This window comes from Oncorhynchus keta, chromosome 13, assembly GCF_023373465.1.
Source record: "Oncorhynchus keta strain PuntledgeMale-10-30-2019 chromosome 13, Oket_V2, whole genome shotgun sequence".
In the NCBI taxonomy this organism is placed as follows: Eukaryota; Metazoa; Chordata; class Actinopteri; order Salmoniformes; family Salmonidae; genus Oncorhynchus; species Oncorhynchus keta.
The window spans coordinates 29,530,115-29,557,895 of NC_068433.1; the positions used below are offsets into that span (position 1 = coordinate 29,530,115).

The following is a 27,781-nucleotide window of genomic DNA, read 5'->3' on the forward strand; positions in this document are numbered from 1 at the left end:
GACAATGTGCAGGGGCAACAGTTAGTTGAGGTAATATGTACATGTAGGTAGAGTTATTAAAGTGACGATGCATAGATTATAACAACAGAGAGTAGCAGAGCTCTAAAAGGGGGGGATGCAAATAGCCTGGGTAGCCATTTAATTAGATGTTCAGGAGTCTTATGACTTGGGGGTAGAAGCTGTTTAGAGGCCTCTTGGACCTAGACTTGGTGCTCCAGTACCACTTGCGGTGCGGTAGCAGAGAGAACAGTCTATGACTAGGGTGGCTGGAGTCTTTAACAATTTTTAGGTTCTTCCTCTGACACCACCTGGTATAAAGGTCCTGGATGGCAGGAAGCTTGGCCCCAGAATGTTTAACACAATACCCCATAATGACAAAGAAAAAACAGGTTTTTAGACATGTTTGCTCCTTCATAATAAAACATTTAAAAAGCTATTCTCGAGTATGTTGGGATACTATAGGCCCCTCAAACTCAACTCTGGACCTTGAAGCCAGCTCCACTGCATTTTCCCATTGTTTCCCACTACCCTCTGAAGTGCCTTGCGGTCGGAGGCTGAGCAGTTGCCATACCAGGCTGTGATGCAACCAGTCAGGATGCTCTTGATGGTGCAGTTGTAGAACCTTTTGAGGAACTGAGGACCCATGCCAAATCTTTTCAGTCTCTTGAGGGGGAATAGGTTTGTCGTGCCCTCTTCATGACTGTCATGGTGTGCTTGGACCATGTTAGTTTGTTGGTGATGTGGACACCAAGGAACTTGAAGCTCTCAACCTGCTACACTGCAGCCCCATCGATGAGAGTGGAGGCATGCTCGGTCCTCTTTTTCCTGTAGTCCACAATCATCTCCTTTGTCTTGATCACGTTGAGGGAGAGGTTGTTGTCCTGGCACCACACAGTCAGGTCTCTGACCTCCCTATAGGCTGTCTCGTCGTTGTCGGTGATCAGGCCTACCATTGTTGTGTCATCAGCAAAGTTAATGATGGTGTTGGAGTCTTGCCTGGCCGTGCAGTCATGAGTGAACAGGGAAGGGATTGAGCACGCACCCCTAATGGGCCCCCTGTGTTGAGGATCAGACTGACTGATGTGTTGTTACCTACCTTTACCACCTGGGGGGCGGCCCGTCAGGAAGTCCAGGATCCAATTGCAAAGGGAGGTGTTTAGTCCCAGGGTCCTTAGCTTATTGATTAGCTTTGAGGGCACTATGGTGTTGAACGCTGAGCTGTAGTCAATTAATCACATTCTCACATACAGTGGGGCAAAAAAAGTATTTAGTCAGCCACCAATTGTGCAAGTTCTCTCACTTAAAAAGATGAGAGAGGCTGTAATTTTCATCATAGGTATACTTTAACTATGACAGACACAATTATTTTCATTAAATCCAGAAATTCACATTGTAGGATTTTTTATGAATTTATTTGCAAATTATGATGGAAAATAAGTATTTAGTCAATAACAAAAGTTTATCTCAATACTTTGTTATATTCCCTTTGTTGGCATTGACAGAGGTCAAACGTTTTCTGTAAGTCTTCACAAGGTTTTCACACACTCTTGCTGGTATTTTGGCCCAATTCCTCCATGCAGATCTCCTCTACAGCAGTGATGTTTTGGGGCTGTTGCTGGGCAACACGGACTTTCAACTCCCTCCAAAGATTTTCTATGGGGTTGAGATCTGGAGTCTGGCTAGGCCACTCCAGGACCTTGAAATGCTTCTTACGAAGCCACTCCTTCGTTGCCCGGGCGGTGTGTTTGGGATCATTGTCATGCTGAAAGACCCAGCCACGTTTCATCTTCAATGCCCTTGCTGATGGAAGGAGGTTTTCACTCAAAATCTCACGATACATGGCCCCATTCATTCTTTCCTTTACACGGATCAGTCGTCCTGGTCCCTTTGCAGAAAAACAGCCCCAAAGCATGATGTTTCCACCCCCATGCTTCACAGTAGGTATGGTGTTCTTTGGATTCTTTGTCCTCCAAACACGATGAGTTGAGTTTTTACCAAAAAGTTATATTTTGGTTTCATCTGACCATATGACATTCTCCCAATCTTCTTCTGGATCATCCAAATGCTCTCTAGCAAACTTCAGACGGGCCTGGACATGTACTGGCTTAAGCAGGGGGACACGTCTGGCAGTGCAGGATTTGAGTCCCTGGCGGCGTAGTGTGTTACTGATGGTAGGCTTTGTTACTTTGGTCCCAGCTCTCTGCAGGTCATTCACTAGATCCCCCCGTGTGGTTCTGGGATTTTTGCTCACTGTTCTTGTGATCATTTTGACCCTACGGGGTGAGATCTTGCGTGGAGCCCCAGACTGAGGGAGATTATCAGTGGTCTTGTATGTCTTCCATTTCCTAATAATTGCTCCCACAGTTGATTTCTTCAAACCAAGCTGCTTACCTATTGCAGATTCAGTCCTCCCAGCCTGGTGCAGGTCTACAATTTTGTTTCTGGTGTCCTTTGACAGCTCTTTGGTCTTGGACATAGTGGAGTTTGGAGTGTGATTGTTTGAGGTTGTGGACAGGTGTCTTTTATACTGATAACAAGTTCAAACAGGTGCCATTAATACAGGTAACGAGTGGAGGACAGAGGAGCCTCTTAAAGAAGAAGTTACAGGTCTGTGAGACCCAGAAATCTTGCTTGTTTGTAGGTGACTAAATATTTATTTTCCACCATAATTTGCAAATAAATAAATGAAAAATCCTACAATGTGATTTTCTGGATTTTTTTCTCATTTTGTCTGTCATGGTTGAAGTGTACCTATGATGAAAATTACAGGCCTCTATCATATTTTTAAGTGGAAGAACTTGCACAATTGGTGGCTGACTAAATACTTTTTTTGCCCCACTGTAGGTGCTCCTTTTGTCCATGTGGGAATGGGCAGTGCAATGGAGATTATGTAATTTTAAAAAAAAAATGATTTCACCTTTATTTAACCAGGTAGGCTAGTTGAGAACAAGTTCTCATTTGCAACTGCGGGCAGTGATCGGTTGAAAAGCATGCATTTAGGTTTACTTGCATTTAAGAGCGGTTGGAGGCCACGGAAGGAGAGTTATATCCTTCTGTAGCTCAGTTGGTAGAGCATGGCGCTTGTAACGCCAGGGTAGTGGGTTCAATTCCCGGGACCACCCATATGTAGAATGTATGCACACATGATTGATTGTAAGTCGCTTTGGATAAAAGCGTCTGCTAAATGGCATATATCATATATATATTATATGGCATTGAAGCTCGTCTGGAGGTTAGTTAACATAGTGTCCAAAGAAGGGCCAGATGTATACAGAATGGTGTCGTCTGCGTAGAGGTGGATCAGAGAATCACCAGCAGCAAGAGCGACATCATTGATGTATACAGAGAAGAGAGTTGGCCCGAGAATTGAACCCTGTGGCACCCCCATAGAGACTGCCAGAGGTTTGGACAACAGGCCCTCCGATTTGACACACTGAACTCTATCAGAGAAGTAGTTGGTAAACCAGGCGAGGCAATCATTTGAGAAACTAAGGCTGTCGAGTCTGCCAACAAGAATGTGGTGATTGACAGAGTCGAAAGCCTTCGCCAGGTCGATGAATACGGATGCACAGTAATGTCTCTTATCGATGGCGGTTATGATGTCGTTTAGGACCTTGAGCGTGGCTGAGGTGGACCCATGACCAGCTCTTAAACCAGATTGCATAGCGGAGAAGGTACGGTGGGATTCGAAATGGTCGTTAAATCTGTTTGTTAACTTGACTTTTGAAGACCTTAGAAAGAGAAGGTAGGATAGATATAGGTCTGTAGCAGATTGGGTCTAGAGTGTCACCCCGTTTGAAGAGGGGGATGACCGCGGCAGTTTCCAATCTTTGGGAATCTCAGACGATACGAAAGAGAGGTTGAACAGGCTAGTAATAGGGGTTGCAACAATTTCGTCAGATAATTTTAGAAAGAGAGGGTCCAGATTGTCTAGCCCGGCTGATTTGTAGTTGTCCAGATTTTGCAGCTCTTTCAGAACATCAGACATCTGGATTTGGAGGCGAAATGGTGAGGGCTTTGGCAGGTTGCTGTGGAGGGTGCCGGGCAGTTGACCGGGGTAGGGGTAGCCAGGTGGAAAGCATGGCCAGCCGTAGAAAAATCAATTATAGTGGATTTATTGGTGGTGACAGTGTTTCCTAGCCTCAGAGCAGTGGGCAGCTGGGAGGTGGTGCTCTTATTCTCCATGGACTTTACAGTGTCCCTGAACCTTTTTGAGTTGGTACTAGAGGATGCAAATTTCTGTTTGTAAAAGATAGCCTTAGCTTTCCTAACTGCCTGTGTATATTTGTTCCTAACTTCCCTGGAAAGTTGTATATCATGGGGGCTATTCGATGCTAATGCAGAACGCCACAGGATGTTTTTGTGCTGGTCAAGGGCAGACGGGTCTGGAGTGAACCAAGGACTATATCTATTCCTAGTTATACATTTTTTTGAATGGGGCATGCTTATTCGCAGCTTCCTTAAGAGGTTTTAAGAATAGCCAGGCATCATCAGAGTGTGCTAAAGCAGTGAGTAAAACAAACTTAGGGAGTAGGCTTCTAATGTTAACATGCATATGAAACCAAGGCTTTTACGGTTACAGAAGTCAACAAATGAAAGCACCTGGGAGTGGGAGTGGAGCTAGGCACTGCAGGACCTAGATTAACCTCTACATCACCAGAGGAACAGAGGAGAAGTAGGATAAGGGTACGTCTAAATGCTATACGAACTGGCCGTCTAGCACGGTTTCTGGAGCAAGTTTCTGGGCACGATAGCATAGATTCAAGGCATAGTGTACAGACAAAGGTAAGGTAGGATGTGAGTACATTGGAGGTAAACCTAGGCATTGAGTAATGATGAGAGGGATATAGTCTCTAGAGACGTTTAAACCAGGTGATGTCATCGCATATGTAGGAGGTGGAACAACATGGTTGGTTAAGGCATATTGAGCAGGGCTAGAGGCTCTACAGTGAAATAAAACAGTAATCACTGACCAGGACAGTAATGGACGAGGCATATTGATATTAGAGAGAGAACAGGGAACCCCTCAAAGGGGGTACTATCTGGCGTTTCGTGGGAAGTCAATGTTGCAGGGATTGGAGTGATTGATGCTCGTTGGATGAATCGCGTGGTGAATTAAGAAAACGTGAAGTCTTGTTATTTCATTTTTTTTATATGGAGTCTTGCCCTACTCAAGTGTAGACTACAGAGTCAAAGTATTTGTTCCAAGACCAATGCAGTGTTATCATTGTAAAGCTTTTTGACATGTTTCAAGTGTTTGCAGAAGGGAGAAGACAAGATGAAGAAGACAAGAAGACAGGTTGTGGAAAAGATCTTAACATGTGTTTTAAAAGTGATGAAAATGTGAAATGTTGCAATTGTGTTGGGAACCATGAAGCCACGTCTTTGGAATGCCCAACCATGGTGAAAGAGAATGAGGTGGCCAAAGTCAGGGCTGTCCAGAGTATTTCATATGCAGCAGCTGTTAAAAGGGTTGAGGGTTTGATTGGTGCTCCTGAATAGTCAGTCCATGGTGGTGGATAGGCCTTCACCGAAGGCTGCAGGGGTATCCATTTAACAGCAGTGACCCAGACATGTTATAGGTTAAAAATGTGGACTTTGTGGCCTTTATAGCTATGATGATTAATGGTCCCTGCCAAGGGGGAGAGGAACTCCAGGAAAACAGATATCATTGTGGATGCAGCAGAACGGTTCCTGGGACTGAAAGTCTTCTCGGCGGAGGAGTTGCATAGATTATTGTCTCAAGACATACCACCATCGCAGGTTATAGAGCTTGAGAAGGGACATATGGAGATTTAAAGGAAGGAAGAAGTGGGAGTCTGGGGTTTTGTTTTTGTCAATGATTTTTTTTTATTGTCTTATGTTGGGTGGATTAAGTTCGTTTTTCCTATCACGTATGGGTTTTATTTTTATTGTTTTTTTCCCAACCCTGTCCAGTTGGTGGCAGTAATAAACCATTTGGATTGTAGTCTGTCATAAAACCCGCAAAAGAAGAAGAAGCCAGACTGGAATGTCGACTGACTTGTATGGTGGATGGAGAAAATAAATTAACATATACAGTTAGGATTCATGAGATACCATGTAAGAGCTTTTGTGCACAAGCCCCTTCAGTGTCATGAATATAACATATTTGTTAATGTGTCAAGTGTGTGCAAGAAGGGAAGAGTATTGTATGCCAGATAAAGTGAAATGCTGCCACTGTGGAGGTGAACATGCACCTGAATTCCTGGAGTGCCCTGTTGGGGTGAAGGAGAATGAAGTGGCAAGGGTAAGGAGTGTCCAGCGTTTCTCCTATCTGGAGGCGGTGAGAAGACTGGAAGGAAAAAGTGGTGGGGAAGAAACAATGGTAGTAGAGTCACCACGACCAATGCTATATGTTAAAAAGGTGGTATTTGTATTATTTATTGTAATGGTCATAAACTGTACAGCACACGTGAAGAACACGTCTAAGAAAATTGGAATCATTGTGAAATGCAGTTGAAAGTTTGGGTCTTTGTGATTTCACACCCAAGACTGTGCAAGAAATCCCTGAGCCTGTTTAGATATGTATTTTTTTAGTGGATTGTGATTAAAGAAGTGGGATGGATTTTGTTCGTTGATGTGTTTAATTTTGTATGTCGTTTTTCCCCCTTTCCCGCAATGTTTTTGTTGTGGTTTCTTATTCAATATCCTGTCCAGCTGGTGGCAGTAATGCGCCATTAACAACGGATGCCATTCGCGGTTAAACCCCATCGTTGAAGAAGAAGAGGCCATAACACCATAGGAGAAAATTAGCAATTTTTTGTGTAGTAAAGAAAGACCCACAGCCCGAACTAAATTGGCTCCTCAACTCTCATTCGACTGAAAATGTCTAAACTACAGTCGTTTCGTGTGTTTTTAAATGAGCGCTTAACGGAGGCTGCTGTGGAGATTTTTGGTGCAGTTGAGAAAGCGGTAGTGGAGTACCAGGAGGAGAATGATCGGCTACGGAGAATGCTGCGAATCACACCGGAGATAAAACTATGTGGAATAGGTTCGTATGTACATCTACTGATAACTAGATACAATCCTATTCAATTAATAACATGTTTAGGCTAAACGTGAGCACTATTTAATCCATTTTAAAGTACAGTTTTATTGGAAGTTTCACTGTCTTTCACGAAAAGCTTATTGAAATAGCTAAACTGAACAAAAATATAAATCCAACATGCCGCCATTTCAAATATTTTACTGAGTTACAGATTATTTAAGGAAATAAGTCGATTGAAATAAATTCATTGGGTTCAAATCAATGGATGTCACATGACTGAGCAGGGGTACAGCCATGGGTGGGCCTTGGAGGGCATAGGCCCACCCACTTGGCAGCCAGGCCCACGCACTCAGGAGCCAGGCCCAGCTAATCAGAATGAGTTTTCCCCCACAAAAGTGCTTTATTACTGACTGAAATACTTCTCAGCACCCTCCCTCGGACGATCTTGCAGGTGAAGAAGCCGGATGTGGAGGTCCAGGGCTGGTGTGGCTACAGGTGGTCTGCTGTTGTGAGGTCGTCTGAACGTACTGTCATATTCGCAAAAACGATTTTGCAGGCAGCTTATGGTAGAGAAATTAACATTAATTATCAGGCAAAAGCTCTGGTGGACATTCTTGCAGTCAGCAAGCCAATTGCACACTTATTCAAAACTTGAGAACTCTGTGGCATTGTGTTGTATGGCAAAACTGCAATTTTTTTAAAGTGGCCTTTTATTGTCCCCAGCACAAGGTGCACCTGTATAATGATCATGCTGTTTAATCAGCTTCTTGCACAGGTTGGTGCCACCTTAATTGGGGAGAACGGGCTTGCAGTAAAGGCTGGAGCGTAATTCGTGGAATGGTAACAAATACATCAAACACATGGTTTCCACCTCCACAAGCCCGAATGTTGATTAAATTATATTTGAACCTACTTTACCGGTCGTCCAGGTGATGATAGTAGGAATGTGAGACATATCCACAGGACAGTATAATTACATACACTTTTCAAAGCACTGGTATTGAGTTCAGATTTCTATCACCTGAAGCATGCACAGAACCATGTAAACGCGTGTACGAGCTCGGCAAGAATGACTGCGTCTCATGCATGTATTTTTATCTTGTGCACAAATCTGAACTCCATACCAGTGCTTTGAAAAGTGTATGTAATTATACTGTCCTGTTGATATACAGTGAGTGTACTAAACATTAGGAACACCTGCTCTTTCCATGACCGACTGACCAGGTTAATCCAGGTGAAAGCTATGATCCCTTATAGATGTCACTTGTTAAATCCACTTCAATCAGTGTTGCTGAGGAGGGAGGAGACAGGTAAAAAAAAAAAATATATATATATATATATATATATTATTATTAAGCCTTGAGACAATTGAGACATGGATTGTGAATGTGTGCCATTTAGAGGGTGAATGATCCAACATCAACATGTGGCTTCTGTGGCTCAGTTGGTAGAGCATGGCGCTTGTAACGCCAGGGTAGTGGGTTCGATTCCCGGGACCACCCATACATAGAATGTATGCACACATGACTGTAAGTCGCTTTGGATAAAAGCGTCAGCTAAATGGCATATATTATTAGTATTATTATAAGTGCCTTTGAAAGGGGTATAGTAGTAGGTGTCAGGCACACTGGTTTGAGTGTGTCAGGAACTGCAGCGCTGTTGGGTTTTTCACGCTCAACACCAGTCTCAATGTCAACAGTGAAGAGGCGACTTTAGGATGCTGGCCTTCTAGGCAGAGTTGCAAAGAAAAATCCATATCTCAGACTGGCCAATAAAAAGAAAAGATTAAGATGGGCAAAAGAAACTGGACAGAGGAACTCTGCCTAGAAGTTGACATTGAGACTGGTGTTTTATGGGTACTATTTAATGAAGCTGCCAGTTGAGGACTTTACAATTACTTTACAATTACAGTTGATATATTTACAATTATTTTCTTTGTGCAAAAATTTTCCTGGTTCCATTTTCAACCAAAGTGAGTTTGGTCTAAAATACAGAGCTTCATATTACTCAACACTGCCGCTGCACAAGGAATTGCGTGGTCTTTTTTCAATATTTGAGTGAAAGAAAACTCTGTCGATGCAAACAACGTAGGCAGGACTGCGTACTGCAAAGGGACAGCCATTTTGTGATTTAAAACCACCTTCACGTACTCCGTTGCGCTCCGTTTGCGTAAGATACACTATACAATCAACACTCGCCTTAGCGACCTCATGTGGGTGCTAACGTTAACAAGCTAGCAAGCAAACTAGGTAGTGCTACCTATCAACAGCCATTGTCAGCCAATCCATTTGGGGTTGGAGGCTATGGTGAGCTTTGATTGGTCACTTGCACTGCAATATCGGGCAGGATTTGCACAACGTTCAGCTTTCCCCAACTTTAGTCCCGTCCTGTTCAGCTCACTCGCCCATGCTCGCATCGCTCAACGTTCCCCACCCACTCCGTTTCTCTCGCTTTCCTTACATTGAAAGTGAATGGGTGCGTTTGAGCAGAACACTTTTGTGTCTTTTCAAAATTTGTCGCGTTATGGGGATGAAAATTGTTCGATTTGCCGACATGTTGACTGCGTGAACTTTAAAAAAAATCGTGATCAAAGGTCATGAAGTTGACTGCAAGTTTTTTCTGTTGCTCTTCACCAACTTCAAATCAAAATCAAATCAAATGTATTTATATAGCCCTTCGTACATCAACTGATATCTCAAAGTGCTGTACAGAAACCCAGCCTAAAACCCCAAACAGCAAGCAATGTAGGTGTAGAAGCACGGTGGCTAGGAAAAACTCCCTAGAAAGGCCAAAACCTAGGAAGAAACCTAGAGAGGAACCAGGCTATGTGGGGTGGCCAGTCCTCTTCTGGCTGTGCCGGGTGGAGATTATAACAGAACATGGCCAAGATGTTCAAATGTTCATAAATGACCAGCATGGTCCAATAATAATAAGGCAGAACAGTTGAAACTGGAGCAGCATCACGGCCAGGTGGACTGGGGACAGCAAGGAGTCATCATGTGAGGTAGTCCTGAGGCATGGTCCTAGGGCTTAGGTCCTCCGAGAGAGAGAATTAGAGAGAGCACACTTAAATTCACACTGGACACCGAGTAGGACAGGAGAAGTACTCCAGATATAACAAACGGACCCTAGCCCCCCGACACAAACTACTGCAGCATAAATACTGGAGGCTGAGACGGGAGGGGTCAGGAGACACTGTGGCCCCATCCGAGGACACCCCCGGACAGGGCCAAACAGGACTTCATCTTGCAGCCTTCGCCTGCATTTAGTGAGTGTGTGACTATTTGCGTTGCCCCCCCCTCCCCACGCTGCTGCTACTCTCTGCTGTTATCTATGCATAGCCACCTTAATAACTACCTACAGGTACATAATTACCTCGTCACCGGAGCCCCCGCACATTGACACGTTGACTCTGTACCGGTACCCCCTGTTTATAGCCCTGCTACTGTTATTTACTGCTGCTTTTTAATTATTTGTTATTCTTATCTCTTACTTTTTCTTTTCTTACAAGCCCTAAACCAACAATGCAGTTAAGTAAGCCTTTCACTATAACGTCTACACCTGTTGTATTCTGCGCATGTGACAAATACAATTCAAATCAAATCACATTTTATTTGTCACATACACATTTGATTTGATATGGGGGTTGCACTAGACATGTTTTATTTAGACGTTATAAAGAACAACTTTGATAAATCAATGGCAACTGCCATGTTGATCTTGGTCTTGCTGTTTGAAAACATCATTAGTGTTCGATAGCAATTTAATGCCTTTTTCCACCAGAAACAAGACAAGGTTTCCTGTGGAAATTGTCAATAGTAAGCTAATCATTGGAATGGAATATACCCAACTTACGGCTTAGCTAATGGAAAACGCAGCTATATATACACTGCATTACCAAAGGTATGTGGGCACCTGCTTGTTAAACATCTCATTCCAAAATCATTTGCATTGATATGGAGTTGGTCCCCCATTTGCTGCTATAACAGCCTTTTTCTATTCTGGGAAGGCTTTCCACTAGGTTGGAACATTGCTTCGGATACTTGCTTCGATACAGCCACAAGAGCATTCGTGAGGTCAGGGCGCTGTGCAGGCCAGTCAAGTTCTTCCACACCGATCTCGACAGACCATTTCTGTATGGACCTCGCTTTGTGCATAGGAGAATTGTCATGCTGGAACAGGAAAGGGCCTTCCCCAAACTGTTGCCACAAAGTTGGAAGCACAGAATTGTCTAGAATGTCAATGTATGCTGTAGGATTAAGATTTCCCTTCACTGGAACTAAAGGGCCTAGCCCAGACCATTATTCCTCCTCCACCAAACTTTACAGTTGGCACTATGTATTGGGGCAGGTAGCATACTCCTGGCATCCGCCAAACCCAGATTTGTCCGTCGGACTGCCAGATGGTGAAGCGTGATTAATCACTCCAGAGACCGCGTTTACACTGCTCCAGAGTCCAATGGCGGCGAACTTTACACCATGCCGAAGCTTGGCATTGCACATGGTGATCCTAGCCTTGTGTGTGGCTTCTCGGCCATAGAAACCCATTTTATGAAGCTCCGAACGAACAGTTCTTGTGTTGACGTTGCTTCCAGAGGCAGCTTGGAACTTGGTAGGCTTGGAACTCCCGTTCTGCTTGGAACCCCCGTTCTGTGAGCTTGTGTGGCCTATCACTTTGCGACTGAGCCGTTGTTGTTCCTAGACGTTGCCACTTCACAATAAAAGCGCTAACAGTTGTCTGGGGCAGCTTTAGCAGGGCAGAGATTTGATGAACTAACTTGATGGAAAGATGGCATCCGATGATGGTGCCACGTTGAAAGTCACTGAGCTCTTCAGTAAGGCCATTCTACTGTCAATGTTTGTCTATGGAGAATGCATGGCCGGGTGCTCGATTTTATACACAGAAACTGGTGTCAGCAATAGCTGAATCCACTCATTTGAAGGCGTGTCCACATACTTTTGTGTGTATATATGTTGTACATATAACATATATTCTCACGTGCATATGATGTGAGAATTCTACCAATATATATAACTAATTATATGCCTCACATAAGTGATCTGGCAGGATGTATTTGTAAAGCGCAGTTGTTGTTTTGTTTTTGTTTTTAAAGGGGTGGATCAGCTAAATATTGCAGAAAGAATATTGGTTCCATCAATGTAATTGTCTGCATAATTTCCAATCCCCCATATATTTTTGGGGTATATATATATCCATACACACATGCATACATATACACATATATACATACACATATACCTATATAGACATACATACTTTCTAAAAGAATATACCTTTATTATTATTCCCAGCAAACCCTACCGCCGATCCCCCAATTGGAGTAAACTAATAAACACTTCGGCTTTTAACTTCAATTTATACATCTTATACACATTTTACATTCAGTCTATTTTACAATAGTTATTTTTTGTTTGTTTTTAGTCCTTCCTCTATTTCTGTCCATCCAGTTTGATTTCTATTTGTAACTGTGCTATTTCACAAAAGTTCTGAACCTATATACATTTTACAGACCCCGTATGTTCTACATGTTTTATCTTGCTATTAGTCCAACCCTTCAGCTCCATTCAACCTCTCAACATCATCCATTTTGGATTTCTATTTGCCATATAATTTTCAACTGTGCTGTGATGTTTCGCTAATGACTATCTATTCTCATAGCTTCTACAGATTGTAAAAATATATATTTTTTTGCTAAAATAATAATAATTTATATTATAAATTTATTGACTATGACTTTTCAAATCACCCAGTATTGCTGTCTGCAGCGTTAGTTCTAGGAAAATGTTGCAATTCTTCAGCCATTCCTGGACCTGTGACCAAAAACGAGCTACATATGGACAATGCCAACAAATGATCTAATGACTCTGCCTCCTCACAGCAGAATCTGCCGAGCTGGGAAGATTGTATCCCCCATATATATAACATTCTATTAGTTGCAGGAATTCTGTATAGTAATTTAAATTGAGAAATTCAAAGTTTTGCATCCGGCGTTGTTTTGCATATCAATTCATAAACCATGTGCCATGGAATGGGCACATCGCAAATCTCTTCCCAACTATTTTGCGATTTATATGGCACAGCTGTCAGTTTTTTGGTCCTTAAATTAAATTTGTATATGTTTTTATTTATCACTCTTTTCTTTAACCATTTGTTCCTTAATACAGGGCCGACTTTTTTCCCCTTTTACTTGCTTCTTCCATTTTTGTGGTAATGCTGCAATTAATTGGTTGTAATTTGGGGTAGAGCAGACATGTCCATATGTCTGTGTTAGCTGCATGTGTTACATAACTCCACCAGTCCTATTTATGATATCATTCACAACCAAAATTATACCTTTTTTAAAAAGAAATTATTCGAAAAAGTTTTTATCAATAAGTATATTTGAATTTAACCACAATATTTGTTGTATTATTTGTTCTGTCTTTTCAGGTGGATTAAACTGAAATTGCAACCAACCTTCTAAGGCTTGTTTAAAAAAAAAATAAAGATATTGTTTTAAGAAAATAAAGATATTGTTTAAAAAAAATAAAGATATTGTTTTAAGAAAATAAAGATATTGTTTTAAAAAAATAAAGATATTGTTTTAAAAAAATAAAGATATTTTGGAGATTATTTCCTTTTCAAACAATTGAAAGTGGCCCGGTGTAATCTGAATAAAGAGAAGAAGGCCCTTCTTGAACATAGGATGAGACATTCGTACCAATTTAATAGAGAACCAGTTTGGATTTAAGTATAACTGTTGTATGACTGATGCCTTTAGTGAGAGGTCTAATGCTTTAATATTTAATCATTTCTGCCCTCCGAATTCATATTAGGCCCTTTTTAATTTGATCTGGTTTACCGTTCCAAATAAAATAGAATATTTTATGTTCATATAATTTAAAAAGCAGGTCACTAGGTGTAGGCAAAACCATAAGCAAATAGGTAAACTGTGATATGACTAAAGAGTTAATCAGGGTGATTTTCCACAAATAGACAGGTATTTCCTTTCCATGGAAGCAAGATCTTATCTATTTTTGCAAACTTTCTATAAAAATGTATTAGAGTGAGAACATTTCTTTTTTGGGGGATTTGTATACCGAGTATGTCCACATCTCCATCAGACCATTTTATTGGTAAACGACATGGTAATGTAAAATGTGCATTTTTTTTTTAGTGATCCAATACGTAGTACACTTATCATAACTTGGTTTTAATCCAGAGAGGCTACACAGTTGTTACAGTACACATTTGATAGCCTTCATGTTCCTGTAAAATGATGACTCCAAGAAGATCTACAACCACCGCCACTCAAGATTTGAGAGAATATTCCAAATCAAATAGCTAAATTGTCCTTGGTATGACCTTAAAACAATTCCTATATCTTAGTAGAAACCCCCCTCCCTCGGCGTAGGCAGGACTTAGACCCTTATGGGTTAAACTAACCTGGTCTTGGCGATACTTTCTTCATTCTCGTTTCGAGGGAAAAGTTGATGTGTCCAGTTGCAGATTGTAAAAAAAGAAATAGACAATTCTGAAAGGTATTAAATCCACGTTCATGTCTTACTGCACAGCAAGATTCCTCGCCAACTTAACTGCCTGCCCGCACGTCTAGCATTTTCCAATATCTTTGCAGGAGCTATTCGTTTCAATACAACGTTTAGAAGTAGACCGCAAGTCACACAGTGCCAACAAAACAAAGATCTACACACATGCAATAGGCATTCCTCACTCGATACAAAAAGTGGAATATTTATCTTCCGGAGTTCTCTCTGGTTTTTGTGGAACCACCTGCAACTGGACATTTCTAGCATTATTATGTAACCGGGAGAGGAGTGGAGATAGTTTGTTGATCACACATTCTCTACTGAAGCAGCAAGTACAAGACAGTGCAGAGAAAATGGGAAATGTTTTAGCGCTATTTTGACATGCATAGTCGAGACGTGCTTGATAATGCAACCTATGGGTTACAGAATAAAGTTAGGAATTTTCATGCGAGACAGGAGTCGGGATTTGGAGTTTCAGCGGGATTAGGACTGGATATGAAAATAGCCTATGTTCTAGGACAGGAGAAAATAGAATTTGACCTCATACATCTCTGAATTGTTAACAGAATTGTGTATAGGCCTATCAAATTTGTGACTGTCCGAACACGTTATTTTATAGGCTATACTGAAGGGGTTTCCTATAGGGTTTATTAGCTGCATTGGGGTCACGTGTGCAGTCCGGTAGTGTCAATTATTTGTGTGCTTTGAATTTATGGTAACTTTGTGTGAAGTAAAATACACTAGGCTGAAGGCTTCCAAGTGAGAATTGGATAATGTGCTATTTAAAAATGATATAATCTGCTGCTGCGCATGTTGTGTATTTTGTGGAATTGCATTAGTGTGACATTGGGGCTTTTTTGTGTAATTCCCCAGTCTTGTCATAAAATAAGTACCTATACCCTAGTACCTATACTGCCAATCCACCTTTCTGGACACTGGATGAAGTCAGTATATTTTGGAGGGGTTTCATTTGAAAAAGACACTCAGGGGTGTCAAGCACCCCCAAAATCTGAGGGGGGACAAAGTACATGAGGATGTCTGGGGGTGCCCCCCTATCCATTTTTCAAATACCCGAAACAGCTTTTTCCTGCAGTCTATAGCCATAATAACTATGCTAAATTATATGTAAAAAAATAAACTAAATATGCTTCTCTGTGTAGCTACTAAAATCTGGGGAAAAGATTGAAAGGATTGTAAGTTATTTTTTCAGTATTTCTTTATTGCTTGCTTTTCTAAAGTATATCAACCTTGCCAGCAGGCATGCCAGCTCAGATAGTTAGACAAGCTAGCTACTCTAACTTGATCGATAGCCTGAAATGGCTTCTTGGTAGATAGTTATGAGTTTGGCAGATTGGGGAACCTAGCTAAAGCCAACTTTATAAAATTGCTACGTGACTAGCATTATTATTGAGAAATATTTGTTGATTTATTTAAAATGTTTAAAACCATAAACAGGACATATTATGGGGGGGGGGGCATACCCCTGTTTACATGATGCCTCTGCTTGGACTATTCACAGATTGTTGATAAACACTCTTCTCATCTTTCTATCTAAAACATAGTGGGATAAATTGGAACTTTTTTTTATTTTTTTTACATTTAGCATCACTCCGTCAAGGGAAAAATATATTATTAAACAAATATAAATGCAACATGTAAAGTGTTGGTTTCATGAGTTGAAATAAAATACCACAGAAATGATCCATACCCACAAAAAGCTTTTCTCTCAAATTTTCTCCACAAATTTGTTCACATTTCTGTTAGTAAGCATTTATCCTTTGCCAATATAATCCATACACCTGACAGGTGTGGCATATCAAGATGCTAATTGAACAGCATGGTCATTACACAGGTGCACTTTGTGCTGGGGGCAATAAAAAGCCACTCTAAAATATGCCGTTTTGTCACGCAACACAATGCCACAGATGTCCCAAGATTTGAGGGAGTGTGCAATTGCCATTCTGACTGCAGGAATGTTTACAAGAGCTGTTGCCAAAGAATTTAATTGTTTTTTTTTCTACCATAAGCTGCCTCCAACGTCATTTTAGAGAATTTGGCAGTATGTTCAACCAGGCCTCACAGCTGCAGACAACGTGTAACTACACCAGCCCAGGACCTCCACATCTGGCTTCTTCACCTGCGGGATTGTCCGAGACGAGCCACATGGATAGCTGATTTAAAGAAAATGTATTTTACCTTTATTTAACTAGGCAAGTCAGTTAAGAACAAATTCTCATTTACAATGACAGCATTGTTCAGGGGCAGAACGACAGCTTTTTACCTTGTCAGCTCTGGGATTTGATCCAGCAACCTTTCAGTTACTGGCCCAACACTAACCACTACGCTACCTGCCGCCCCTGATGAAACAGTAGGTTGGCACAACTGAAGAATCCTGGTTTCAACTGTACCGGCCATGTATGAGATGCATTTCAGCATATATTTCCTAGATAATCTTAGCTAGAACACATGATTTTCAAGATATTAACAATTGCTTCAGCAAAAGTCTGATGAATACATCTCAGAACAAGTTCAACAAATTTGGTGAAAGACTTCTGAAGCAAAGGTATGATGCATCAAGATGTCATTTTTAACATTTGAGTCATTTAGCAGACTCCCTTATCCAGAGCGATTTACAGGAGCAATTAGGGTTAAGTGCCTTGCTCAAGAGCACATCAAAAGATTTGTCACTTTCCGTCAGCTCGGATTCAAAACAGCGACCTTTTTGTTACTGGCCCAACGCTCTTAACCGCTAGGCTACCTACCTGGATGTTACGAATATTATAACGCTGGAAAAGGATACTGACAATGAAAAGAGAAACCAATTGTAGACCTTTCAAAACCTCTATGAAAGTTTCATGATGATCTGATGTAAGGTGCATGTTTTACAAAAACTTTATCCAAAACATTTGATGGATTATCTGTCCCAGTCACCCCCTATCTTAACAAGACAGTAGAACACGCTATTCTTGGACAGTATACCGTATACTGGGGTATTTGGAAATAGCCACGGGGTGTTTTTTTCAATACCGCAAATACCGTTAACTATTTCTCTAAATTTTTATATTTGTAGCTCCTTTTAAAGTAAATACCTGCAATCAACTTGTGCAAAACATTAGATGCGTTCTTCGTTTTACCTGTCACACTAGTTTTCCTTCATAGAAAAGACATTAGTGCAACACATTCGGCAGAAAATGGCTTCATTGTCAGATGACAACGGAAGTGCAACACTATTTGGCTAGCAGCCACACAAGTAAATGAGCTTACAATGAAAAAGCAAGGTATTTTTTGCATAAACGATGCATGGCCATCTGATTTGTGTATCATCCATTTCCTTATGTTTTGCTCTGTGTTAACGTGGCCCCTAAGTTTAACTTGCTAGTTATCTAAGTAAGTGGCTGAATTAATAAGGTGATGGCATCTTATTGTGTTAGCTTTCTGCCGTCAAAGCCCTTTGGGTGAATTATCTGTACTGCTGCCACTGCACAACTTGATTTTCTTGCATTTTTTCTCCTCTGTTCTCGGCCCATCCGCTCCTCTCCCATCATCTCCGAGCAGGCAGGCCCTTTGCCCTAGCGACTCCAGACTCCACACAGATACAGCGTGTACACATGCTGCTCCAGAGCTAGTACTTTTCTTCATTAAGACAAGCATGTTTTTGAAACTTTGTTTATTTGCACAATGTCTCTTCACATTTGCTTGTAAATATCCAAACTCAATAAAAAATTACATTCGGTAGCTCCTATCTATATATATGTTTAACTTTATGAGCTGGATTGCCTGTCTTTGCAATTAGTTAATTTTTTTTCGTTTGCGCTCGTTAGCATATTTTGCAAGCAGCCTCTATTTGAAATTCACAAATTTTGTTAGTGTTCTGGTAATAGTCGCCAAATGGTATCTTGTGCGTTTTTGGCACCCCCTTGTGTACTATGGTAATACTGTAAATTATGGGATGAGAGAAGGACCGCATGACAGTATGAAAATCTGGATACCGCCCAACCCTAAGAACATGCAAAAACTCAACACTTTAATTTGGTCTGTATTGCTTCATTACCATCTCCTCTTTATAACTAACACTGGGGGACAGCTGTGAGTGGAAAACAAGCTCTGAGCTCTTTCCAAAAGTCCAAAATGCATGCAATTTCCTACTTAAACTTTTCAAACAAAGCCTAAACATATAGGTCTTAAAGGTTCAATGCAGCTGTTTTTATTTGTTGTCGACGTTTCTAGCATAGCATTTCTATTGGCTGGGGTTTCTAGACATTTCTGGTTTTGACATTGATCTGTTAGTCCCCTGCCCTAGTGACCTCAATAGTAGTGGATTACAGTCTCATACCACATGAGACCAGACAGGCTTCGGGTTGTGTACAAGCTGCCCTGGCACATCAAGCTCAACCAAGTCCTGCTACTGTGTAGTAAAGGCTACAACAGAATGCTGTCAGAATATGCTGGTTTTGGAGTTAGCGGTTCATACCAGCAGACTGAGACTGAGACAGTCGGTAGAGTAAGTTCAAATGAAATGTTATTCAACATTTGCGAGAGACGAGGGACGTCTAGTTTTTCATCAATACAAATATATATATATGACGATGTTGACCAAGGGACAGCATAGCAACATCGGGGCTGGAAACGGCGCAACTTAATTATCATAAAATAACTTTACAAAGATTTTACTTTACAAAGATTGAATCAAAGTTTGTGTGTCCCTACCTTGTTTCCATTAGCTCAGGAAGTGTCGTAGTTCAGGTAAAGGTGCAACGCAAAGCACCTCTATGCGGAATCCGTGTTAAAACGACACGCAGAAAGTGTATCTTTTTATATTTGGGTGAATATAGTATCTAAACCGTATTGAAAGTCAGGATTATTAACAGTTAGTGTCTGAACTTTTGGTACACATTAGCCATGGTGTATTTCATAGTAGGCATGTGAACTGGCTATAGGCCTAGGGCTTGTCCGAATGAGAGCAAATAGTCCGCTATCTGCCTTCAGGCACGTCTAAAGGCTGTATTAGATCATTGAGATCTATAATTCACCTGTATGATTCAAGTGTTCTATTTCATTCTGCTCTTCCTCTCCTTCCCTCAAGGCTCCCTGCAGCTCTCTCTTGCTGTCGCTGAAGAGGCGGTTCCCCCTGAGCAGCAGCAATGTGAGCAGGAGTGGAGCCACAGTCTGGGGCAGGAGGACCCAGGGCACACACAGATTAAAGAGGAACAGGAGGAACTCTGGACCAGTCAGGAGGAAGAACAGCTTCAAGGGCTGGAGCCTGATATCATAGAGTTCAAATTTATTCCTTCCTGTGTGAAAAGTGAATGTGATCAGGAGGTCTCATTTCAGTCGTTAACTCTTCCCCTAACCCAGACTATGGAGAACAGAGAGTGTGACTCTACACCAGTGGATCTCAAACCTTGTGGCACTGTTACCAACCTAAAGGGTCTTGACATTCCTTGTGACCGTCCAAGTGATCAAAACAATGCCTCCGGCCACAGCTCAGCGGTAAGCAGCCACCCAGTAGGACTTTACAGCAGCCCACCAATGGATGCCAACGCACCATTGGGGGAACGCCGTTCTAAACCCAGCACCACATCTATACATATTCACTGCTGCCATGACTGTGGTGAAAAATTTGCTCTGAAAGCTGACCTGCAGAGGCATTTGACTCACCCCAAGAAGAGTGAATGCCGCTTATGCAAAAAACACTACAACTCCACCTGTAAACTGAAGACCCATGTTCGACTCTGTCAGGGTGGGAAACCCTGCCTTGTTTGTGGCGAGACCTTCAGATACAAAGGAGATCTGTCCAGGCACATGAAGACTCACAAAGGAGAGAAACCATTCAGCTGTAGTGACTGTGGGAAAAGTTTCAATCGCAAAGAGTACCTAACCGAACATATACGGACTCACACAGGAGAGAAACCATTTAGCTGTGGCGTCTGTGGGAAAACCTTCAGTCAAAGGGGAGCCCTGGGGAGGCATATACGGACTCACACAGGAGAGAAACCGTTTAGCTGTGGCGACTGTGGGAAGAGATTCCGGCAGAAGGGTGACCTAGGGAAGCATATGTTGACGCACACAGGAGAGAAAATATTTAGCTGTGGTGACTGTGGGAAATGTTTCAGTCGCAATCATACTACCTGATCAGTTACGGACTCATACAGAGGGGAGCAGTCGTCACAGCTAAACGGTTTAAGGGTGGAGGCATATATTGACTCACACAGGTGATAAGCACACGGTTGCTCAGTTTGTGGGTGAACATTCATTCGTAAGGCTCATCTGCTGAAACATGTTTATCAAGTCCACGAAGAAAGAAATCAGGACAAAAGCGGAAAGAAAGAAAATTAGGACATAACGTCTTCTGTCAGATGGGAGTAAAAGTTCAAGTTTTTAAGTTTTTGTCATGTGCACAGGATAAGAAAAAAGAAGAAAACCCGCACACTGCTCTGGCTAGTATCATTGCTCTTTATTAAGCTTTACGTGTCAGCCTCAAGGCCTTCGTTAGAGCTTTGAGGCCGATACGTAAAGCTTAATAAAGAGCGGTGATACTAGCAAGAGCGGTGATACTCGCAAGAGCAGTGTGCGGGTTTCTTCTTTGATCTTATCTTATTCAACTGTTACCATGCACCTGCAACAAAGATGGCGCAGATGTGCGAGTGCCTTTTTAAAATTTAAATGCACAGGATCTACATGGTGTACAATAAAATGCTTACTTGCAGGTTCACCTCCTTGACAATGCAACAACAATAGAATACAAGTATAACAATAATACAGATAAAGGCTCAATTGAATAACAATCAAATAAATATAAATACAAGGAGGCCACTCAAACAAATTTACAGTAGAATATTTACACGTGTGTTAGGGGAGGGGAATGTGTAGAGCAAAGTGTTGAATTGTGCAATAGTTAAGCAATAATTAGTTGATGTTTAGTAGTAGCAGCAGTCATGGTGTATATGCATGTGTGCCAAGGTGTGGCGAGTCGGTGCAAAGGAGCTGTTGGTGGTCAGTGCCAGTTCAGGTGTTCAGCAGTCTGATGGCTTTTGGGTAGAAACTGTCTCTGAGCCTGGCGGTCCCGAGACACAACGCTCTGATACCGTCTGCCCGACATTTAAGGGAGCGAACAGTCAGTGGCTGGGATGTGTGGGGTCCTTGATAATATTACGGGCCTTTCTCGGGCACTGCTTGGGGAAAACGCCCTGTATGGGTGGGACCACGGTCCCAATGATGGACTGGGCCTTCTAGACCAGAGTGGTGGTGTTGACCGTTGTGAAAAAAAGTACTACTTAATCACTACACAAAACATATTTGTGCAGTAGTGACTATGTGTAGACTTGTAGACTTGTAGGAATTGTGTAGTCAAAATACTATAGAGTCATTACAATGTCTGTTCAATAGTCAGAGCTTCTAGTGCTTGTTTGTATAGTGAATAAGTAGTTACGAAACTTCAGCCAGACTACGGCGTTTTTTTCAGTAGTGATCAGGGCCCGGTTTCCCGATTAGCGTTGGAACCTAGGCTTAACGACAGATGTCACGCCCGTTTCCCAAAACGCAATGCAGTGCACTCGTTACGAAGTGAAACCTAACTGTCATTACCGGAGCTTTCCCGTGCTGAAAATGATTCCAGAATATAGGCTGAAGAGCTTTCCATGTGTTATGTATCCTAAGTGTTTTCTTGTGCTATTTTGTATACCATGTTTGATTTATGTCAAATCTGCATTTCTTCAGTTTGTGTAACTGAACAAGAACGAGTGAAGCCGAAGGTCAGTCGCTCGCTCGTTCCCCTCGGTCGCCATTTTAGAAAATATCAAGGTGACCTAAAAGTAGGATATGATAACAATGGTTCTTGTAATTGCTCAACAAACCATTGTAGCCTAATGGCAGGCAGTAATTGGGCTTCAAGTAGGTCTACAGATATTCTATAATTAAACGTGAAGTAGCAAGTTAAGCGACGTTGTCATAAGACCTAATAGGTTATTGGTTAAGCTACAGTGAAATGTGTGAGCTATTAGATAACAGGACACTGTCGGCCTAATAGATACGCATGTTGGAGCGGCTCAGATGTAACCCGATGGCTGAATACTAGGTAGTTCTATTGATGACATCCCTTTCATGCATGTCCAAAACGGTCTTAGCTGTTAGCCGTTGTCAGAGGTGTATTGTGTTTAGCCTAGCTGTTTGCTAGCCCCATTGAAATGTAGAAATGCAGCCTCTGTTTTCGTTACGCTGGCTAGCTAATAAGTATGTGTTTTGTATGCAAATGTACTGTAAGCTCATAAGTATTCTTACACATTCTACTTACCTATTTTGACCAGTTGCGAAGGAGGCCCTCGACATAAGACTAGAGGCCATTGTTGGTAGGATTAACATTGTTTATCATGGTTGTTTTTTTTTCATTTCATTTTCTTATTTGACCTCTGTGAGCAGATCATTGATAATGGTTAATAATTGGTTGTTTCGTGTGCATGTCTTTTTTTTTTAATAGAAAATCAAATATAAACTCTGGATGTGGAAAGCTGAGGTTCTAAGTAGAATGACACAATGTACAGGAAATTGTGTACGATGCAATATGTATGTCTATTATGAAAAACCTACTTCATTTAAGCTAAGGGCCGCAGAATGAGCAGTGATGCTCCTTGGGTTGTACACTGTGGATTTGGAAACTAGCGGTGCCCCTGAGTAGAATGGGCCCCCCTTTTACTGCAACACGATGTACAGGAAATGGTGTGCTACGGAGCAGTATGTCCAATATGAAAAACTTACTGAACATCGTACAATGCGAATGGGCTAATTAACAATAGGATTTAAGTGTTTTCCAAAGTTGATTATTATAATATTGTTATTACTATTAATAGCAGCATTAAATGTTTTGTTATTTATATAATTAATGTTTTATATATTTATATAATTATCTACAATAGAAATCATTACTTTTAATGTTGTTAGTCCTAACAAGAATGTCAATGCTATATTATTTGTGCTTTAAAAGGAGATTAATTTATCATTAAATATATGGGGGAAAAAATCTTCCCTAAATGTTATACATTTCGACCATTTGTATTTTTCACCATTGCGGGACTTTTATTTTGGAGGAAAATTGCTGAGGTCATGGTCTTACACCAGAGAGAGAACTGTGGAATAGGTGTGTATGTACATCTACTGATCGCTAGCTATAGTTCTACTCTATTAATAAACTGTTCAGGGTAACAATGATCACTATTTCATCCATTTTACGGAACAGTTTTTTTTAATAACATTTAAATGTCACAAAAAACTATTTGAAATGGAATATACTCTGGCTTGCTGAGAAATCAACTCCACACATACAATGGAGAACGTGTGTGTCGTAAACAACACTAGTGGAATCAACAGTTCATCTTCAAAATTAAAGTCCCCGATTTGAAATGGATGAAAATATTGGTGTAACATTGCAAAAATGTTACATAAAATCAATAAAAGACCATTAGTTAATTGACAAAAAAAAATGTCATCTGTTGAAATCGTACTGTGGATGTATAGACTTCAGAATTGCATTGGGGGCATACTTACAGTGCCTTCAGAAAGTATTCACACCCCTTGAACTTTTCCACATTTTGTTGTGTTACAGCCTGAATTTAAACATTTTGACCTACACACAATACCCCATAATGTCAAAGTGGAATTATGTTTTTACAAATTAATAAAATATTAAGCTGAAATGTCCTGAGTCAAGTACTCAATCCATTTGTTATGGCAATTCACTGATCGACTTGGGGATCTTTCAGATAATTGGTCAGAAGTCAAAATGAGCTTAACAAGTCACAGAAGTTGCATGGACTGACTGTGTGCAATAATATTATTTAACATGATTTTTTTTATGACTACATCACTGTATCCCACACATACAGTGAGGGAAAAAAGTTTTTGATCCCTTGCTGATTTTGTACGTTTGCCCACTGACAAAAATGATCAGTCTATAATTTTAATGGTAGGTATATTCGAACAGTGAGAGACAGAATAACAACAAAAATCCAGAAGAACGCATGTCAAAAATGTTATAAATTGATTTGCATTTTAATGAGGGAAATAAGCATTTGATCCCCTCTCCATCAGAAAGATTTCTATCATTTTCGATCAACGGATGTCATTCTAAATTGTTTTGACTTCTATGATTAAGCAATAAGGCCAGAGGAAGTGTGATATATTGGCAATTTACCACAAACCCCTGAGGTGCCTTATTGCTATTATAAACTGGTTACCAACGTAATTTGAGCTGTTTTGTCATATCTGTGGTATAGGGTCTTATATACCACGGCGGTCAGCCAATCAGCATTCAGGGCTCAAACCACCCAATTTGTGTTTGCTCATGTGCATAACTATAGATAAATCCAACAGGAGAGTGTGCTTGATGAAAGTTGGACCGATCTTTGCGCAAGAAACACTTGGATGAACTTCAAAACATGAATGTTGGGCAATTTTTGGACAATTGTGCCAGTATTATGTGCCAGATGTTAAGACTACAAACCCTTATATATTGCCTATTGGCGAGATTTACTTGTTATTCCAATAGGCATAGGCTATTGACTAAAATCTGGGTTTATAATTGTCATTCAACTTTGCCATGGTTTGCTGAGCTAGATAAAGGTAGCCTATAGCCCCTGATAGGGCAACATCGAATTTCAGAGAAAAGTCCACAATGAAACTGACATTAAATGTGGAGAATGATACATTTGCGATAGAGCTGTAACCATGATCACAATTGATAACTTCCAATTTAATTAACTGAACATGACCATGAAGAATTGCATGATAACACAAGGCTACAACAACAAACTTGAGTTATAGGCTATTTACTCAATCTTTTTGCCAGCTCCAGGTAGGCTACACATGTGGCACAAATTTATTTGCAATGACTCCAGTGATATCGTCATTTCAACCAACTTCATGAGGTAGTCACGTGGAATGCATTTCAAGGCACATTAGAATGAATTGTGAGGTGATTTTTCCACAGTTAAAATCCCACAATAAGAGCTACGATGCCAGTATTTGTGAAAACTCTTTAGAATTGTAATCTGGGTGGGTGTCGCTGAGTACCCCCATTTCATGGACCCAAGATCCATAGGTAAGGCTGTACATATAAATATGAATGTTCAATAGACATGGTGAGCTTAATGTTGCTCATTTCGTAGTGGTTTCAGAGTCCTGCATTAAGAGCCACAAAGCTAATATTTGTGTAAACTCTTTAGAATTGTAATATGCAGGTGTCACCGAATAGGCTGATACCCCATTGCATTGACTTAAGATCCATAGGCAAGGCAGTACATTGCGATATGAATGCCCAATATACACAATAGACTGAATCGTGAGGTAAAATCCCACAATAAGAGCTAAGACGCTAATATTTCTGAAAACTCTTTACAGTTGTGTATTGTTGGTGTTACTGAGTAGGCTGATACCCCATCTAATGGAGATATGATCCATAGATAAGGCTGTACATTGCAATATAAGTATGCTTCCATTGCAATTCTGAAGTCTATACATCCACAGTGTAATTTAAACAGATTTTTACTTTGTGTCAAATTAACTAATTATTGTCTTGCTGAATTTATATAACAACATTCCAACCTTGTTTAGCATTATCTAGTCCAATTGTTATATGATTCCGCAAATTGTATCCGTTTGCAGCAGTTTCAATAGGGGACTTATTTCGAAGGCGCTCCGCCGATTCCACTATAGTTGCTCATGCTAATGTTGCTCACGACACACTGGTCAAGGGAGTTGAGTGGCAACGATTGTGGGTGGACTGGATCTCTGACTACATCAAGTTGCTATCAGTCAATGCTTGTAAAAATGTACAATTTTAAACCCTTATCATGTACCTATGTTTGCCCTGATTAAAGTCTGGCCTTTCTTTGTTTGCTGAAATCCATACTTTTTAAACCTTTAACTACTTTGCTAGCATGTTACCTAACCCTAACATTAACCGCTAAATCTAACCCTAACCCCTAGCATAGCTAACGTTAGCCACCTAGCTAGACTAGCTAACGTTAGCCACAACAAATGTACTGTAATGTACACGAATGCATTATGAAGAATGAAAATCCTACAATACACATGAAATGCATTGTGTATAGAATTGTGTTATACTTCTTTGTCTGCCTGTCATGAATTTTGAATAAGTAGGCTAATTCGTGTCGATTTCTCAATAAGATGTGATGGTGTAAAGTATATTTTCACCCCCTGCTTGTACAGTATGTGTGAAATTCACTGCTGTTATTCACTGTATGTGAGTAAATTGGTTTACGACCAATTGTCACGCCCAATTTTTCAGTTTTTGATTTGTTAAAAAAGTTTGAAATATCCAATAAATGTCGTTCCACTTCATGATTGTGTCCCACTTGTTATTGATTCTTCACAAAAAAATACAGTTTTATATCTTTATGTTTGAAGCCTTAAATGTGGCAAGAGGTCGCTAAGTTCAAGGGGGCCGAATACTTTCGCAAGGCACTGTATAAGAATCTTGTTGAATTCTTCTATATCTGTTACATATGCGCATTGCTGCAAAGTCAATACAATGCAGTACCTAAAACATGCAAGGAGACATGCATGGAGCCATTCTTTTGCAACTTGGCTCTGTTATCGCTGAGACAGACCGTTTCATCTAAAGATGTTGTTTATCACAGCACATTGTGGTGCAACCAATAAACACTTATTCATTCATTATTAGTAGCCATATAAACTCTCCGCTATTTGACAAACTCCAGACAATGATCTCATGACTTAAGCCATGAATTCATTCATAACTTATAACATATTTAATAAAGCAAATAAGCGCAGTGTTGAAACACTTAGATGGCACCTTCATGTAAAGTGTAACCAAGATCATGACATCAAGATAAGTGTGACATGCGTCACGTAATTGTGATTAGTTCCAGGTGTTGCCTGTGAATGTGGGGTTTTGTGTATTCCCAGTGATGGGGTTTTGTGTATAAATTCCCAGTGATGGGGTTTTGTGTATAAATGCCCAGTGATGGGGTTTTGTGTATAAATGCCCAGTGATGGGGTTTTGTGTATAAATGCCCAGTGATGGGGTTTTGTGTATAAATGCCCAGTGATGGGGTTTTGTGTATAAATGCCCAGTGATGGGGTTTTGTGTATAAATGCCCAGTGATGGGGTTTTGTGTATAAATGCCCAGTGATGGGGTTTTGTGTATAAATGCCCAGTGATGGGGTTTTGTGTATAAATGCCCAGTGATGG

At 40.8% G+C, this 27,781-nt stretch overlaps 1 protein-coding gene across 1 annotated transcript; it reads left to right on the forward strand.

Annotated features, from left to right (window-relative positions):
* The first annotated feature begins 6,712 nt into the window (after positions 1-6,712).
* LOC118375085 (zinc finger protein 79-like) lies at positions 6,713-26,837 on the forward strand. Its single transcript, XM_035761576.2, has 2 exons — positions 6,713-7,012; positions 19,640-26,837. The coding sequence occupies exons 1-2, from the start codon at positions 6,847-6,849 to the stop codon at positions 20,686-20,688; spliced, it is 1,215 nt and encodes a 404-aa protein (XP_035617469.1). The 5' UTR covers positions 6,713-6,846; the 3' UTR covers positions 20,689-26,837.
* The last annotated feature ends 944 nt before the right edge of the window (positions 26,838-27,781 follow it).

Coding starts and splice junctions, on each gene's coding strand:
- LOC118375085 (XM_035761576.2), top strand. CDS start 6,847: ATGTCTAAACTACAGTCGTTTCGTGTGTTTTTAAATGAGCGCTTAACG. Junction 7,013..19,639: donor GATAAAACTATGTGGAATAG/GTTCGTATGTAC, acceptor CCTTCCCTCAAG/GCTCCCTGCAGCTCTCTCTT.